Source organism: Scomber japonicus, chromosome 1, assembly GCF_027409825.1.
Source record: "Scomber japonicus isolate fScoJap1 chromosome 1, fScoJap1.pri, whole genome shotgun sequence".
In the NCBI taxonomy this organism is placed as follows: Eukaryota; Metazoa; Chordata; class Actinopteri; order Scombriformes; family Scombridae; genus Scomber; species Scomber japonicus.
In genome coordinates this window covers 24,733,886-24,751,427 of record NC_070578.1, presented here as the reverse complement: position 1 = coordinate 24,751,427, position 17,542 = coordinate 24,733,886, and the positions used below count along the sequence as shown (strand labels likewise).

Below are 17,542 nucleotides of genomic sequence, written 5' to 3'. Positions count from 1 at the left end.
CCAGGCAGACTGACTGAGAACATTGTCTTGTGTGCTATAATGACCTGAGGGCTTCGTTGAAGGAACGAAAGTCATTGGGTGTTAAGTTTATCAGCCAACAGTTGCAAAAGTCTGTAACACACATGCGTGCGCACACACACGTACACACACACACACACACACACACACCCTGCACAGCTATTTAAATACAGTCATAGTGTGATGTGTTGGCATTTTTTATTAAATTGTTTGGCAGTTTTTTTTCTGCTTTTAAAATAGCTTTTTAAAAAGGGTTTCATGAACTATCTTGAAAATTGAAATGAAAAATTGCCTTTTTATATGACTGTGTGTAGACCTTGTCAGTAAAATATGACTTTGCTGCAAATGCTCCTATCTACATTAAAAAGCCATTCCTGGCATTTTGTTAATTAATCATCTGCATTATTGTGTCACTCATCAATGGAAAGTACCTCTGCTTGTGTTGTGCTCTAGCTCTGAATGTATCCTCTGAGTGACTGCGATCTCAATTCAAAACACAAATATAGTATTTATTACACAGCTTACAGCTAATAAGTCAACAAAACTGGTTGCTCCTCATGCCCTGCTGTGTTTTTGCAGAAATGTGCCACTGGGGTTTGAATTTGAATGTTAATGACACTTTGAAAAAGTTGCACGACTCCGGGATGTAATGTAAAATCAAGATTATGTTGTTGTTTTATGCAATGGATATGCTAAAGCTCCATGAGAGAAATGTGTATAAATATGTAGTGCATTACAAATCAGAGGGATTGCTCCAAACTGACATTTTTTCACTGCTGCTGTTATACATTCACACACAAGCACACACACGCAGGCACAGTGAGTGGTATTGCTGCAGGGTTAGTATAAACATGTCAGGATAAACAGGAAGAAAAGACCTTGAATGTATTAGGCAAGAAAAGCCTTCTGCATGTACACATACAGTGTAGACACCTGATTGACAAATCGCACCACGTCATTGAAAAGCTGCAAAGCCAGAGTCCAGAGTGGTTTGATTACACAATAAATGGAAAATCAATTTTACGTTTTAAAATATGCTTTTATACATATTTTTTCATGGTATGAAAATCTGACATATTACAAACAAATTAAAACTTTTTTTTTCTTTTCTCCAGGCATCTTCACAACAACAGAATTAAGGAGATAGGAGACAACTGTTTTGCTGGTCTAGTGAACCTGGAGACACTGTAAGTTCACAGTCCTACAGTAGCCTGTGTGTGTGTGTGTGTGTGTTTGAGTGTGTGTGTGTGTGTGTGTGTGTGTGAGTGTGTGTGTGTGTGTGTGTGTGTGTGTGTGTGTGTGTGTGTGCGCACGTGTTTGTGTATGCTAACAGCTCCCCCACCCACCTCTGCTCCGGTCCTCCAGACATCATTGTGTCCACTTCCTCCTATAATTGCTCTAGGATAAATAGAGCAAAGTACATGATGCTTATCAAATCTGCCCTCCCACTGCTCACTTCCTCCTGCCACACAGCCATGAAAAATCTTTTAGTGACAGTGTTACCTAATGGCAAAACAGCTACTGTACAGCACACACGTTAATATCAGACAAACTTAACTTTTCATCCCTGTGCCTGAACTGAGACATTTAAAGTAAAGTCATCTGGTATCCAATGTGATCCAGTTTTTGAATTATATAATTTAGTAAAGCAGCACAGACAATACTTCGCCTAAAGTGACCCTACATTGAAATCAGTAAAGGCACTCCCAGTTTACAACAGGCGAGATGTGTTTGGCAACTAAGCAATTCTGCTGTAGTAAAATATTACCTGCAGCCTCGTGGCTTTAATGCTATGGTTTCCTGTGGTGATTTGTAGCCTACAGTGTCCTTTGTGTTTTATATAATATCAGACTTCATCTTCACTTCATCCCCTGCTGAACAAAATACTTAACTTCTAATGTAGTTTTACAGCAACAGCAGCACTTCAGAGGCATTGTGTACTTGCACAATGTCACTGAAATATATTCATTTATTTATTTTACCCAAAACAGTCACTGACACGCACTGTCAGTACTGTGTTATTAGTGAAACTGCTGTCAACTCTATTTGATTGTGCTGCCCTGTGCCGGGACAAATAGCTGTGTAATCTGTAATTTAGTTGTAAACACAAATATCAACATTTCTAATAATTAATTATTGTTTTGTTCAACATTAAGAACAATTTTTGAACATTTACAAGTGTCAGCTTCTCAAATGTGAGGATTTCTCTGTTTTATATCATTTTTCATTTAGTGATGTTGGGTTTTGGACTGTTGGTCAGACACTACTGTATGTTGTCAGAACTATTTTGTAACATTGAAAAGACAGTTGCTCAATTAATAAAAAAATACCTTGAAGATTCAGGTTAGTTTCAGCTCCTTGGTTCACTTGCTTATAATGTTCTGTGTATGGAAGATGATCCAGTGTGTTGGGATGTGATGGGGTTAGACAAAGGATGTGTACATTAATTAGGACTGTAACTAATGATTATTTTCATTAATCGATTAATCTGTAGATTATTTTATTGATTAATCAATTCGTTGTTAGTTCCATAAATTGTCAGAAAAGGGTGAAAAATGTTTCTCATAGCTGGAAGTGACATCCTCAAATGACCAACAGTCCACAACCCAAAGACCTTTAACCTTTAAACAAAGAACTAAAGAAACCAGAAAATATGAACTTTGGAGAAACTGCAATCAGAAATACAAATATTCTATTTTATTAGCATTACTTATTATCAGGTTAGTTTTTAATATTTAGTATTGAAGACAGCTTTTAGCAATTCTTATTTGTATGTAACATTAAATGTGGTTTAGAGGCAATAGATTTTTTACATCAAAATACCAGACTAACTTCCTGTGTCTCTCATCCCAGAGATCTTAACTTCAACAGCCTTGTGGTTTTCCCCAGAGCAATAGAGGCCCTGCCCAAACTCAAAGAGCTGTGAGTATATAGTCCTGGTTCTGCTTCCTGAGGGAAATATATTGTGTTGATACTGAAGTCAGATAGCAGTCTGCTCATCAGTATGTTGGTATCTGGCATGTCAATGAAAAATAATGAAAAGTGACAAAATCGCTATGAACTAAGAAAAACTGTAGTATGCCAAGTAACGTTTATAATCTGGAGTCAGTGTTAGTGAGTTTTAATGAACTGTTGAAATACTGGCATGTATGAGTCTGTGTAACTGTCATGTGGTTTAAAAGAACACAAATAATTGTTATTTATCCGAGAGCTCATCTAGTAGACGTAATTATCAAATGGAAATAAATGAGCTAAAATCATGTATGTATGTATGTGGCTAAAAACCCTAGTCATAGTTCAATGATGTTTCTCTAGTCAGTGTCACTCATTAATTAATTAATTAAATTACAGGGACAGACCTAGATTTCTGTTACTGGAAGGGTAAAGATCCTAAAATTACCCTAACCCTAACACAGAAAATTGATCAGGAAGCAATAAGGGAATCGATCAAGAGTTAGACTGATAAGCAGAATCAATAATTGCATTGATATTAATAAAATCTTATCAATTCCCATCCTTAGCCAAAGCTAGATATCCCACAATGCATTTTGCAGCAACTGGCAACAACTGTGTAGATTGTAGGACTGTTGATATGCCTCTTTATTAAGCTTTAATATTTTTTGTGTAATGTTTAAACAAAAAAAAGTTTAACAATCTTATTTATTTTTTTTTAATGTCTTTCTTATGTATATCTTGAGTTACAACTACTGTATGAAAAGTGCTAAAGAGATCAGAACAGACCAGTCTATATTACATTTTATTTTATTAAGCTACTAAACAGTTTGGATTTTTATTATAGCTACACATGATTCACAGCATTTCTGTCAATGAGGTCATTTTTTGTGTGAAAAAGAGTGTTCGAGAGTATATCCACTGTAGCATTTCATACACAGTCCAGCCATATTCTATATTTTGACTCAGTCTTGTTGGATTTTGCATATTTCTTTTATTATATGTCAGGTTTTGTATACAACAAAATGTCTTAACATATACAATGTCTCATATCCTTCTTCCTGCAGTGGTTTTCATAGCAATGATATTGCTTCCATACCTGAAGGGGCCTTTCACAACAACCCCCTGTTGAGAACCATGTAAGGTCAAACTCCCCCTCTGATCCACTGACACTACTTCGAAACAGATGTTGCACATAAATAGCTCAGATTTGTACAAATGCCATCATGCACAATGCACAGTATGATTTCTGGTAAGCACACATACAGCTGGCAGCTGATATGTGATACGAGTGTGAGGCCTCAGTAGACGATTGTCCAGAAGATGGTGCCATACTTGCATGGTAAATGAATTTTGGTTTGAACTCTCTCCCTCTTGTCTCGCTGCCCACCCAGACATCTGTATGACAACCCTCTGTCCTTCGTGGGTGCTTCAGCTTTCCAGAATCTGTCTGACCTCCACTCGCTGTAAGTCCTGCTGTCAGACACGACCCCTGAAAGATCAGTTAACAAGTTCTGACCAAGTTTCATATGAAGAGTTCAATAACAAGTCAAACAGTCAGTGATTATGGAAACATGTAAAAGTAACCATTGCAGCGTTTCAATCATTCTTGTGTCTTGTGTCAATTATGTTTTTTTTTTGGGTTTTTTTAACCATGTGTTCCAGAATGTTGCGGGGGGCCAGTATGATGCAGGACTTCCCGATCCTCACGTTGACTAACAAACTTGAGAGTCTGTGAGTGAACCTGAATGCAGCATCTGTGCCTGATCATGCTGTTATGTGTCTTTGTGGTGACTGACAGTGTTTTTACTTTCCAGGACCTTATCAGGAACCAAGATATCGTCCCTCCCTGCTGATCTGTGCGAGGATCTCAAGTTGCTTCGTACCCTGTAAGAGACTTACCTGTCCTGCTCCCTGCAGTAGCACCTGAAACATGAATCTCTTATATAGTTGTTCTTGATTAAGCTAAGATAATTGTCAATTTACTAGACAGTAGCTCTTATTTCTGTATAGCATGATGGGTAAAGTACTGTTATACTGTGTTATTTTAATCACTTCAATGTACACACATTTTTTACACAAACTATAATTTACAATTTGTAACAACAACAAAATACACATTAAATGAAAAGTCTGACGTTAATGCTGCTACAGAAACAAATTGGATTTCCATGTTAGCTAAAAATGTAGCATTTCTGAAAAGGGTCCTCCTTGTGAAATGGGGAAATTGTAGATCAACGTTTGTCTTCATTCTTTCATTTAAAATCATTACGCCATCAGAGACCTGTCCTACAATGTGATCAAGGAGCTCCCATCCCTTCAGGGCTGCATTCGATTGCAGGAGATGTGAGTGTTGAAGTCATTTTAGATATAATTTCATATCCGGATGCTGCAGTTTAAAAGACAGATTTATTATAAAGACTGAAAGATGATCCCATGTTATTTAATAAAAAGCAATAAATTCTTCTTTGCGTTCAACAGAAGCTTTCAGCACAACCACATTCAACAAATTGACAGGGACACTTTTCAAGGTCTCACTGCTCTGCGTTTACTGTAAGTCCTTTCAGCCATACACACACACACAGAAACAAACACACAGGATGCTGTGACAGAAATATTTCATGTCTGTATTTGAGCTGTTATTCTGCTTTTTACAGAGACCTGAGCAGAAATGAAATCAAAGTCATCCACAGAGATGCTTTCCTCACCCTCACTGCACTCACCAACCTGTGAGTACGACCATACCATATTTTGAATCATACTGAGTACACAACAAGTGCAATTAAACTCCAACATCTGTTTTGACTGCCTGTATCGTACAGAATATTAAACTGCACATGTGAAATCGTTTCTCTGCAGAGATCTGAGCATGAACTCTCTGACGGTGTTTCCAACAACTGGACTGACTTCCCTCAGTCAACTGAAACTCTCAGGAAACCCGCAGATGAAAAATGTGCTGACTGCGAGAAACTTACCCAAACTCAGGTGAGAAAAAACATTTTGGTTCCTGTTATTCAGTAAGTATTGAGGAAAGGATGTAAAAATTATTAAATACAATTTTTTTTAGGTTTTTTGGCTTTTACAAAGGTTAAGGGCATGAAATCTCTTCGCAATTACTGAATATATAGTTTTTGATAATGTGTTATCATTTCATCCTAAATTGACTTTAACTTTTAGTACATAACTATGTGTATATTTTTATAGGTAAGTACTTCATTCACACAACCTAAAATGCCTGCATTTTCAGTGTTCTTGTGACTAAAACACATTTTCTGAGCCACAAACAGGGCAGACATGATGTAGAAAATTCTTTCCCTCTCTTCTCTTGTCTCTTTTTGTTTCTCTCATATGACAGACTGACAAACAGGGACTAACTCCACCTCCTCTCTTGCATTTAATGAGAAATCCAGGCAGATGGATTTCAGCTCAATCTGTTTTCTCTACAATTGTAGACACGCAGTGGAAACATCCAAATATTATTAAATAACATCAGAGGGGACAAATATTTGCTGCAAACACATTATTTATGCTTTTCCTAATTTGGTGTTGAGATCTGGAGCATCTGCAGTATCAACACCGGAGCTCCCTCAGCCTTCCTAAATGATTGTTTGTTTGTTTGTAGGTCCATCTCTGTCCCCTACGCCTACCAGTGTTGTGCATTTGTTGGATGTGACTCACTGACGAGTTCTTCCGATGATAATGACGTAAAGAAATCAACAGGTGGGAGTGCTGCAGTCACAGCCTTTTCCTCCAACAGTTGGCGTTGTTAGCCAGACTATTATGTTGGGGTTATTTTTATGAAGATTATGTCATGTAAGCCTTGAGGTGTAATATCATACTACACTTTACGATATTTTTAGACATTTAACAGCTTTTCTTATATTTCATTTTTTGACATTAGGCTTTTGGTTTTTAAACAGTCCAAATGTATTTTGATCAGAATATTGTACAAATATGTGTTTCCTATGTTCCTAATGATCCAAAACTACAAATAAAGTAAATAAATGAAATAAATTTAAATTAAATATGCAAATGTGTTAAGTTGAAGGAAACACCTTTTTACACATTTGTGTGTAAGTTGATGCACAACTTTCTTAACAGTTTACACTTTTCTCAAACAAACCATTTTTTCCCAGATTAAGATCATAGAGCAACAAATATCTGTATTACCCATTCTCCATCACAGTCCACATTGGAGGAAAATAAATATTTGTACTAAACAATTCAGATTTGGGTTCTGGAAGATTTTGTTCTCATTTTTATAATGATACAAGATTGTTCAATAGAGTCTTGAACTTCTACTTCTCAAACGAGCAGTTGTGCGTGATCACATATTGTACTTCCAATGAAACTTTTTTTTGTCAAGGCTACAATTTCGGATTATGATTTGCTTTTTAACATTAATTTTATATAATTTTCCATTTTAGGTGGGGAGGATGTGGAAAGAATCTCAATGATTATGCATTGCTCTCCGTCACCAGGTAAGTATTTATTAGTTCTTTACTTCTGTGTCTGTATATTTACTCAGAGGTTTGAATTAAGTGAAATACTGCTTTTTAACAACCACACTGTTTCCTTGTTCAGGAGCCTTTAAGCCTTGTGAGCACCTCCTGGGCAACTGGATGATTCGTCTGACAGTTTGGTTCATCTGTTTGGTGTCCCTGGTCTTTAACTGCCTGGTGCTGGTAGCCACCTTCTCCCCCACACACCGAGCCGCAGGCCATTCCTACTCCCTGCACCCATCTATCTCTCCAGCAAGGCTACTGATGGGACTGCTGGCCCTGGCCAACCTGCTCACAGGCCTGTACGTTGGCGTGCTGACCGTGCTTGACGTTGCCACCTGGGGCTCCTTCGCTGAGTTCGGTGTGTGGTGGGAGATGGGGCCTGGCTGTCAGATCACAGGAGCTTTGGCCGTCTTCTCGTCGGAGTGGGCAGTCTTGTTACTTTCGCTGGCAGCCGTGGAGCGCAGCGTGGCCGTGCGGGAGATTCTGGGGAAGGTACTAATGTCACCAAGGAGGAGTGGTGGCAGCCGTCGTGGATGCTGGAGAGGAGATCGACGCTTCAGCCTCGCTGCCGGACTCCTGGGGCTTCTGGCTGCTGCTGGAGCCTGTCTGCCTCTCCTCACCGCCAGTGACCAGTCTGCCTCTCCTCTCTGCCTGCCCTTCGCTGGTGGCGAGAGTCCAGCTCTGAGTGTCACAGTCGTTTTAGTGCTGCTCAACGCGCTGGCTTACCTGTTCACAGCAGCTGTGTACACTCAGCTGTACTGCCACCTTGGCAGGGTGGAGCTGGCAGACCCGGAGCAGACAGGTGCCCTGCGCCACGTAGCCTGGCTGATCTTCACCAATTGCATCTTTTTCTGCCCTGTGGCAGCTTTCTCCTTCGCCCCTCTCCTGACTGGCTCCACAGCCGGTGGCCCAGAGATCGCCAAGTCTGTCACTCTCATTTTCTTCCCTCTGCCTGCATGCCTCAACCCGGTGCTCTATGTGTTCTTCAGCCCAGCCTTCAGGGAGGACTGGCTGAGGCTACGCGGCCGTGGAGGTTTGACCAGGGAGGTGAAGGCTGGTGCCGAAAGTCATGGAGATGATGGTGGTGGAGGGTCCGAGCTCACGGACGGAGGTTCCTCCACTCACCTAGGCTTTGACTGTGGGGTGTACTCACAGCTTTGTGGAGAGACAGTAGTGTGTGAACAGTGTGAGGCAGCACTGCATGCTAGGACCTGCTCCTCCCCCTCATCCTCCACAGTCTGTAGACACTTGGTAAAGTCTCACAGTTGTCCCACCCTCTTGGCGGGAGCTGCAGTGTGCCAGCGCACTGAGGGGTTTTGGGCAGACAGCGGCACACCCTCTGCTCAGTCTGAGTATGCAGACGAGGGGGACTCGTTTGTGTCGGACAGTTCAGACCAGGTTCAGGCCTGCAGCAGAGCCTGTTTCTGTCAGAGCAGAGGCCTTCCTCTTGTACACTACTCATACAACATACCTCGAGTCAAAGACTAAGGATGCTTCAGAGCTCCAGTACGTCTGTGTGCACAGATCTCTCTGTCATGTGAATTTAGATGCTACATTTTTATATCAAACAACAAAATGTGCCAACTACCCTGCTAAAAGACTATTCAGCCAGCACTTATGTTTGTAATTACTGTGTAAACAGAGATGCAACCCATCATTTAAAGGGAACTTGGTATGCTTGTTGATCTTGGAGACTATTTCTAAGTGTACTTCTTGCCCAGCGGTGGACAAACGAAGCTGAACTGAGCGCATCATGTTACACGACCGGTCGACAAAAGGAAGCTGCAAAAGGAAAACGTTGCCGCCAGTGCCTGCCTCTTGCTTTCGATTGGATATCATGATGATGCAAGCCTCAATGTACATGTCAAGGATTTTGTGATATCTCTGTTTTACCTGTACTTATAAGCTTTTTAACTTTTTAGTTTTTAATTGTTATACATCTTGTCAATTTTTAAAGCTTCTTCACAGCAACTGTTGATTTTATACCTTGATTTTTTTTTTTTTTTTTTACATAAATGTAGCAAATGTAATAATCACCCTAGACTTTTCTATGTGAATGTAACTTTCAGGTGTTCTTTACCTAACAGAGAGGATTAATGTAACGTCAGCAATAACTTCAACCCTACCTGCCTGTGATTAGTGTGATAATGGTATACATATATGCCAGTCTATAATAAACACGTCTTTGCTTTAAATGACTAAGACTAAGAATGTGATAAAAGTAGCAGATATCACTGTTTTAGCAACGACTACGCTTGGTGGTTTTGAGCGGCGTTGCTATTTAATGTTTGAGCAGCAGGATTGTTTGGGTGGAGATGGTTTCAGGTGGCCTTTGAATGATGAGTATACAGTATAACCCTAGTATTCCCCAATACACCTCCACCCACCGGTACACACATGTAACTTTAGGTTATTATTTCAAATCTGAAGGATAATTCCAAGTATTTAAACCCGGGCTTTATTTTCTTAGTTTTTGCCATCATGCTGTTTGATTTGGATCATGTTTGATTTCTTAACTGATGAGCTACATTATCAGTTTGTAATGGGGCAAAGAGATGCACCAAACCCAACAAACACACAAAAATCTGTTATCTGATGTTCAGATTTCCTTCATTTTCAGTTCATATCAAGCTCCTGCTGGCACTTGAAAGGAAAATGAAAATATAGCAAACTTCATTTGACCTTCATAAATAGCAAGAAACAGCATATCCAAAACTCGAATCATCTTTCTTCACATGGCTGATCCTGTGAGAAGAGTTATAGCTGACATCCACTCCTGCTTGTTTTCAACGTTATCATTAAACATAATTTGGCTTTTGAGCAACAAGTTAAACACATGAATACCGTCCAAGTCAAACACGTGAATGTAATCCCACTCTTCCACTTCTTCCAACATGATGTGAACACAGCACACGACTGGCAACCAGCTGAGTCAACAAGAAAGTGAATAAGCTGTGCCAAAAAAAATCAAATGGGACTGTTCTAATTGAAATGTGGGTGATTATTTTTCAACCACAGATATTTAAGGACAAGTATCTGCAGTGTGAGGGGACCTTCTGTGTGTGTGTGTGTGGTACTCTGAGCTCTAAAATTTGGATCCAAATCATTGGGCATGATGATATAAAAATAATTAAAATAAGGCTGATTTAAGGTTGACATAAAAAGAATTACCTTTAAACTAATTCACTGCTTCCACTGTTCCACAATTACAGTATGGCCTCTGTCTGTATAGTCTGGGTTTATTGTATCAGTCACCTAAAGAGCATTATTATATTGTGATGCATATTAACATAATCTTTTTCCACCTCGAGAGCTGACCTGAATGAGAAGGTGTGTGATGATGAGGGATCGACTGATGTTTAGTGTGCTGGAGCATGACTGTACACATTAAGGTGGATACACCCTCAGAGCGTGTATCCACAAGTGCACGTCATGTGAGTGCTCAGGAATTTAGGTAATGTAGGGAAACGCTTTTCTCCCACCAACAAGACATTCTGTTGTCCTTTTTTAATGCACCATTTAATTCTAATCTGTGGGTTTATTTTCTGTTCTCGCGTAGGCATCGTCTCGACTGGGTGTGTAATCTTGTTGCACCAACCAAAATGTCCGTTGATTGTTTTGACATGTCTGATGTCCCATTTGGTGAAAATGTACAAATCTTTCAGTAGTTTGGTTGCTGTTTTTTTTTAATGCTTTTTCTTTTGTATTTGTATGTAAATTATTTTAACAGAAAACAAGTAATCAAGAATGGGATGCTAACTAAAGGAAGCTACCTCCTCAATTGTAGTGGCTACCAACAGTGCTTTGTTAAAGAAAAGTCTGTTTTCCATTTGTCGTTACCTTTTGTTTGCTTTCTTGGCTTTATGTCGACAGGTGGTTGTACATCATCGTTTTAGTTAAGTGCAAATTGTGGGAGGAATCTATGTACTGTATACTGTGATTTTTTTTTTTAACCAAACTATGAACTATGATTTTTTTTTTTTGTTTGTTTTATCTTTTATAGATACAAACTTGCAGGATAATACAGAGTATAAAAGTATCTCACTTAATTTCAGTTCAAATTAAATCTTATTTGTAGGTTTTTTTTCATGTGAGATCTCCCCAAGTTGTTTTATTCTGTTCAAGTAGAAAAAATAATTATAAATTATGAATGAATAAAATTGGAAGAATACCACCATTTTATTTACCTTCTTGTTTTTCAAATTTAAAACACTGCACCCTTTAATGCTTTTGTCATATATCTGACATTGTTGTACTCTGCTGTCATGTCACACCTTTCACTGCAGCTTTACCAGGTGAAGTTGCTGCATAGGGGTATAAAGAAAATACTCTTCATTGCAATGTGTCTTATCCTAAAAATGAAACTATTCCAAATAAGCCTATTTTTTAACATTGGATGAAAAAAGCCTCATGAACTGCTTGATAAATTAAAATGAAATTTGGTGAATTCATTTCACCCTCAGGAGGAAGTGTTTTAACTTCAGATTGAATTTTGATGTAGAACCATAATAGGGTTAAAATCTAACTTTGTCCAGTACCTTGGTTTATGACAAAATACCTGCAAAACCAGTGATATTCCCATCAACCTTAGCTGTACTCTGTGCTTAGTTCTAATATGATAAATCAGATAGTGAACATGGTAAACATTGTACTTGTTAACCACCAGCGTCTCTGAGCATGTTAACATTTACCTCAAAGCATCTTTTTGCCAAAGCGCAGCCTCCCTGAGCTGCTAACATGACTGCAGACTGTTTAAATCATTTTCACTAAGTTTCCCATTCAAACATGTTGAGGAGTGACATGTTAGATGTACATGTAGAACTTTAAAAGCCTGTAAATATTTATAAGACTGTCCTTGATAATGTTTTCAGCTTCAGTGATAAACGGCTGTCCACCACTGCTGGCTCCCTTCACTTGTGTAGTGAGCTGGAACTTGGTGACAACAGAAAAATAACCTGTGATTGTATAAGGGAACAGACATTTAATAAGTCCTAATTAACACTGAGCCTTGTCACATTTGTGAATTTTGGTGAAACCACGTGTCAAAACACCTGGCAAAAAAAGAGGCGCTGTGAGACATTCGTCATGTTAATAGAGACCCGGTGACACGTACAAGGCTGGTTGGATCTTTCGCAGCTGTACAGTGAGAGGGCACAGGAAATATTTACATCTAAGTCATCAAAGGGATAACTGAGACGATGCGTCACTCCCTTTCTGCTAGATGTAAACCACCATGTGTTCCACTTCTCTGACACATGTCCCCTGTGTTAAAAGGACATTCCAGCTATTTCAGCACTTCACACAAGGCTTTGCTACAATAAAATTAAGCCCCTGACAACTTTTATCCATTCCACTGGATCATATCGTATCATAGGCATGCGTTTTACATTTTCTGTATACCATGGTTTGCAGGGTAATCATGTTTCAGGAGCTGCACCGTTGCACTATTTCTGTTGTATAATACCACCACCGCTATAATTGAAGGAAACCACTCAGTGTTTTGGGGGTTTTTGAAGCAAATATATTGACCTTTGTATGCACACAAACAAAACCAAACATTATAATCAAATCTTTCCCTCTGTTAATTGACAAACAGGACGACAAATCATGAATACATTTCATAAACCGTGTTACTTTCTTTCACTATTATCCATATTTGATTGGCACATTTTTTCCTTTATGTATAGTCTTTGAAATGGATGAGGACAGAGTGACAAACCATGAGTTCATGAGTTGATAAATAACACATACTACTGTTTGTCTATTAATGAACAGCAAGCATGACTCTTGGTAAGTTCAGAAAACTAGCCCTACACATTGTAATATAAAGCGAGGATGACTAGATACAATATGATTTCAGAGGAAGGAAATTATGCTAATACAACAATTTTTGAGATGCAGGTGAAGAGTTTCTCATGGCACGAAACAGTCAACATGCTGGATTCACTGAAAAGTATCCTCTACCGGTGCCGGTGCCGGTGCCGGCTTCTTCTTTTCTTCTTTAACAATTTGAGCTGCAAGCAAAAAACATGAGCAAAGAAACAGCTGTTAATAAATGAATCTCACATAGTTGAAGTGAAATACAATCTAAATATTAGTCAACAGTGTCTCACTACTTGCCCATTTGTATATTAATGTAATTCATTTAAACAAACCATGTTTAAAAAATACATTTATATTAAAGCTATCCAAAGATTATATTGTTGTGTGCTTCATGGTAGATTGAGGTAGTTGACGGAGTAAAGAAGTCATTAATATCTAGATCAGGTCATTTATTTAAAGCATGAATGATTGATCAAATCCTTCTTAGGCATCAATCACTGTGGCGGGTGGGGTCAGATCTTGCCTCAGGATCATAAGTCACATTAAAGTGTGGCAGGACAAAACATTGTAAGCAATGGGTGGGAGAAGAAGGTTGCACCCATTTACAATAAAATGCATTTGTGAGTTCCAACAGTAATTAATCCATTTCTAATCCATAAGATTTATTGAAAACCTTTAAAATATATTCGGAAATACTTTTTAACAATACTAATATTGAGATTTTGACAATACTGTATGATACTGTAATATTCAATAATACTTCTTCTAAATGGAAATGCCAGAGAAAGCATGTACAACTTCAGTGGGTCATGAAAAAGGGGACACACGTTTCTGATACTTACGGCGAACCTCCAGCTTACACTCCACAACGTCCTCTCCACTGTCATTGACCGCTTTGCACATATACACTCCCCCATCGAATGCACAGGGCTTACGGATCTCCAACGTCAGAACACCCTGCTTACTGAGCATCCGGAACTTGGCTTCATTTGAGATGTCCATCTTGTTTTTGTACCAGGTCACTTTGGGCTAGATGGGATAAAGATAGCACAATGTGGTGATGGTCTATTAGGAATGTGCGTGTGTGTGTGTGTGTGTGTGTGTGTGTGTGTGTCTGTGTGTGTACCAGGTATTCCTCATGTCATCATAACATAAGTCATTCAATTAGGGTTAAGTGAAGGTTATGGTCAACTTTAAGGTCATTATTGTATGTCCGTGTAAAATGTGAATGTAATTTTCTGTTAGTCAAATATTAGTACAAATATTTATGAATAAAAGGTTTGGCTTTCAAATGTGTGTTTAAAAAAAAAACCTTTTTCTTGCGGATCTTGAGTTGAGATTGTCTGTCCACCTGCTATTTGCAAGAGTGAACTTGTCTTTTTTTTACTTTTAAGCCAACACAAAATACTGTGAATGAAATCATCACACCTACTGAACTGATGAAGACTATGTAACATAGTTAAATGCTCCAGAGAAAGCCAGTAAGTGGACCTCAGAATTATTTTGCCTAAATTTAAATATTTCATCAGGAAAACACAAGTTATGATAGCAGCTGTTTTCATAACTGCACCCTGATAGCTGGTCACGATCAATATTTTTGTTGGGCGCAATCATTCTTCGTGAAATGACTCCACTGACCTTTGGTATGCCGCTGACTGAGCAGCTGAGGGTGGCGTTGTATCCTGCTATGACAGAACGGTTCACCAAAGGATGCGTAAACTTGGGAGCCCGCGAGAAGTCGTGCTCCTTGTAGGATGGCGGCTTGTATGCGATACCTGAGGTGAGAGATAATACTTAGTTGGTATTTGTGGGTATCATTTGTGGAAATGTTTTCTTCAGTTTGTAATACTTCAATGTATTAACGACGACTTCTCAGGTTTCACATGATATTCATAAAGAACATTCAGTACTTATTTGTCCTGGACAAAGTTCAAGCCCACCTGTTTTCTGTATATAGGCGCTGTCTTTTGTGCTGGTGGGGTCTGGACTGAGACCCACCAGGTTGATGGCAAAGACACGGAAGAAGTACTCATTACCCATAATGAGGTCAGACACGCCGCAGTGGGTTCTCCGGTAGTGTTCATAAACTGTGAACCACTCCTTGATAAGAAAAAAAAATCACACAAAAATTCAGCTTTCCCATTAAATATACAGTTTGGATATTAAGCACACACAACTACGATTGAGTTGTTGTTGAGAATGTCTACATCCTCTGCATACAATTACACTTGACAGCACTTCCTATATCTAGTTGGAGGGCTGTGTTCACTCCCATGAAACGTGCACCTGATGATGTAACAACAGGTTCAGCAGTAGCAAGACGGACTCATTGCACCCAAATCTCTATTCACATCACTCTCTTTACCAACAGAAAGTGAAAAAGTACAATAATAAATGACATGGCATACACTGCAGTGACTTTAAATCAAATATTTAAGAAATACAAAATGTGTAGCTTGTTAACTAATTAATGTACAAAAAAATGTGTGATCAGGTTTGCATCACACCAGATATTCTTATTCTATTCTGTATGTGTTTAGGCAGTCAATGCCATAGGGCTTAAAACTATTACACATAAACTGACACAGTCTAAAGTGAATCTGTTGTTTGTTCAGTTAGACAAATCATATTTAGCAAATCAAATGTAGCAAATCTAATTTTACAGTTATGACTCAGCGATATCACTGCACCATTGTATAAAATGATTTGAAAGTAGTCGTAATTACTAACAGAATTTACATATTTATATCTAATAATAGTATTCATATTCAATACACAATTATCTCTCTATCTGATATTTAACAAATACCTTTCATATTGTCTTTGGCAACATGATAATTGATATCTCAGGCTTGCGATGCAAGTGAAATTAATTTGATCTAATAATGACTTCAGTGAAACATGAACCATCAGCACTGGGCAGGAGAACAATGGGCCTGCTTCACTGCACAGACAGTCCAGACCAGGTCAAGGCTATGAGGATAAGATTAGGACATTCCTGGCTGCCTCAGTTGTTGGCAGCTCGAGGTGGTAAACGGTGGCTGTTGGAGTTGTTGCCAGAAGGCCCATAATGCATTGGTCCTGGCCCACAAAGGAGACGGAGCGTTGGCTCACTACAGTATATGTTTATTTATTTTTATACATATATGTGTCACAAGGGAAGCTAAAATATCCTTCTGTGTCCATGCAGCACTCAGCTTCCTGCACACACTCATTCATAGAGAGGGGAGGTCTGCTGCTCATTTGAAGGTTGTTGGAGGTAAAACTAAAAGCCTGCGAGGGCTCAGTTTCAATGAGCACGACAACTATCAGTGTTATGACACATTTCACATTTCACATCTCACATATTACGTTTTAGGCATTTGGTTTTGTTTGGCCAGTGTAAGAGCTGTCGGTCCACCTCCAGTTAAACTGTAGTTCAGTCTATTTGTGGTGAGAAAGCAAAGTAGTCCAACCACAGGGTTTTATGATAGTAGATATGTGATTTTAACATAAATCGAAAATCATAAATTCATCTGTCTCCTAAGCACTCTGAATAAACAGTCTACATACTGGTAGAAGATGCCTCATTTTCATCCTGTTGCTCATTATTCATGGTATATCAGATCAAGTTGCAGTCTTGATTAAGAATGCTCATAATCAATTATTTCTTTGTAAGCACTGCGTGGCCTCCAGAGAGAGAGTACACACATGAATTGAGGCACAGTTCAGTGCAGCATGGCTCACAGGCAGTCTGTTTGATTTGCCCTCAAATTAATGAGTTACAGTCTAAATGACTTCATGTTTACACCTCTTGGTTTGTTTGTAATAAACATACACTGAGTTAAACTAAAAGGCTACAATGTATTTTAGATTTTTTCCCCCTTGATCTGGAAAAAATAAACCAAACTACAAGTGTGACAGTAACCATAGAGACCCTGATGAAAATAAATCCTTTGAGGGTCTCTTTTGGCTAATTGCTGTAAAATGTTTTAATTTGGATAATAATCACCCTCCATTAACAGCAGAGGCTTAATTTGAATGTATTAGAAAAGCAGATGTAAGCTATGTGTTACCATGGTCTTCTTGTCAGCTTTCTGAACAGTGTAACCAGTTATTTCAGTGTTTCCATCGTCCTTAGGTGGCTTCCACTCTAGAGCCACATTGAAGCCCCAGACATCCATGATCTTCACAGCCTCAGGGGGCCCTGGGAGGTCTACAGAAGAGAAAAATTGCTATTGAAAAAAAAATGCTGTATGTTTGTT

At 38.8% G+C, this 17,542-nt stretch overlaps 3 protein-coding genes across 3 annotated transcripts in view; 1 reads left to right on the top strand and 2 right to left on the bottom strand.

Moving 5' to 3' along the window:
- lgr4 (leucine-rich repeat containing G protein-coupled receptor 4) overlaps positions 1–11,646 on the top strand; it is a 34,275-nt gene extending 22,629 nt beyond the window's left edge. The window contains exons 6-18 of the mRNA XM_053324437.1: positions 1,134–1,205; positions 2,872–2,940; positions 4,038–4,109; positions 4,365–4,436; positions 4,636–4,704; positions 4,788–4,859; positions 5,251–5,316; positions 5,452–5,523; positions 5,628–5,699; positions 5,830–5,955; positions 6,593–6,690; positions 7,398–7,451; positions 7,555–11,646. Of these exons, the coding sequence (XP_053180412.1) occupies positions 1,134–1,205; positions 2,872–2,940; positions 4,038–4,109; positions 4,365–4,436; positions 4,636–4,704; positions 4,788–4,859; positions 5,251–5,316; positions 5,452–5,523; positions 5,628–5,699; positions 5,830–5,955; positions 6,593–6,690; positions 7,398–7,451; positions 7,555–8,963 (2,323 nt within the window). The 3' untranslated portion in view covers positions 8,964–11,646. The remainder of the gene's footprint in view (positions 1–1,133; positions 1,206–2,871; positions 2,941–4,037; positions 4,110–4,364; positions 4,437–4,635; positions 4,705–4,787; positions 4,860–5,250; positions 5,317–5,451; positions 5,524–5,627; positions 5,700–5,829; positions 5,956–6,592; positions 6,691–7,397; positions 7,452–7,554) is intronic.
- Positions 1–17,542, bottom strand: part of spi1b (Spi-1 proto-oncogene b) — a 162,504-nt gene that overhangs the window by 101,956 nt on the left and 43,006 nt on the right. The window lies entirely within an intron of this gene.
- mybpc3 (myosin binding protein C3) overlaps positions 13,419–17,542 on the bottom strand; it is a 35,116-nt gene continuing 30,992 nt past the window's right edge. The window contains exons 29-33 of the mRNA XM_053319977.1: positions 17,354–17,493; positions 15,239–15,398; positions 14,937–15,073; positions 14,141–14,327; positions 13,419–13,489 (exon numbers count right to left, since the gene is read on the bottom strand). Of these exons, the coding sequence (XP_053175952.1) occupies positions 13,419–13,489; positions 14,141–14,327; positions 14,937–15,073; positions 15,239–15,398; positions 17,354–17,493 (695 nt within the window). The remainder of the gene's footprint in view (positions 13,490–14,140; positions 14,328–14,936; positions 15,074–15,238; positions 15,399–17,353; positions 17,494–17,542) is intronic.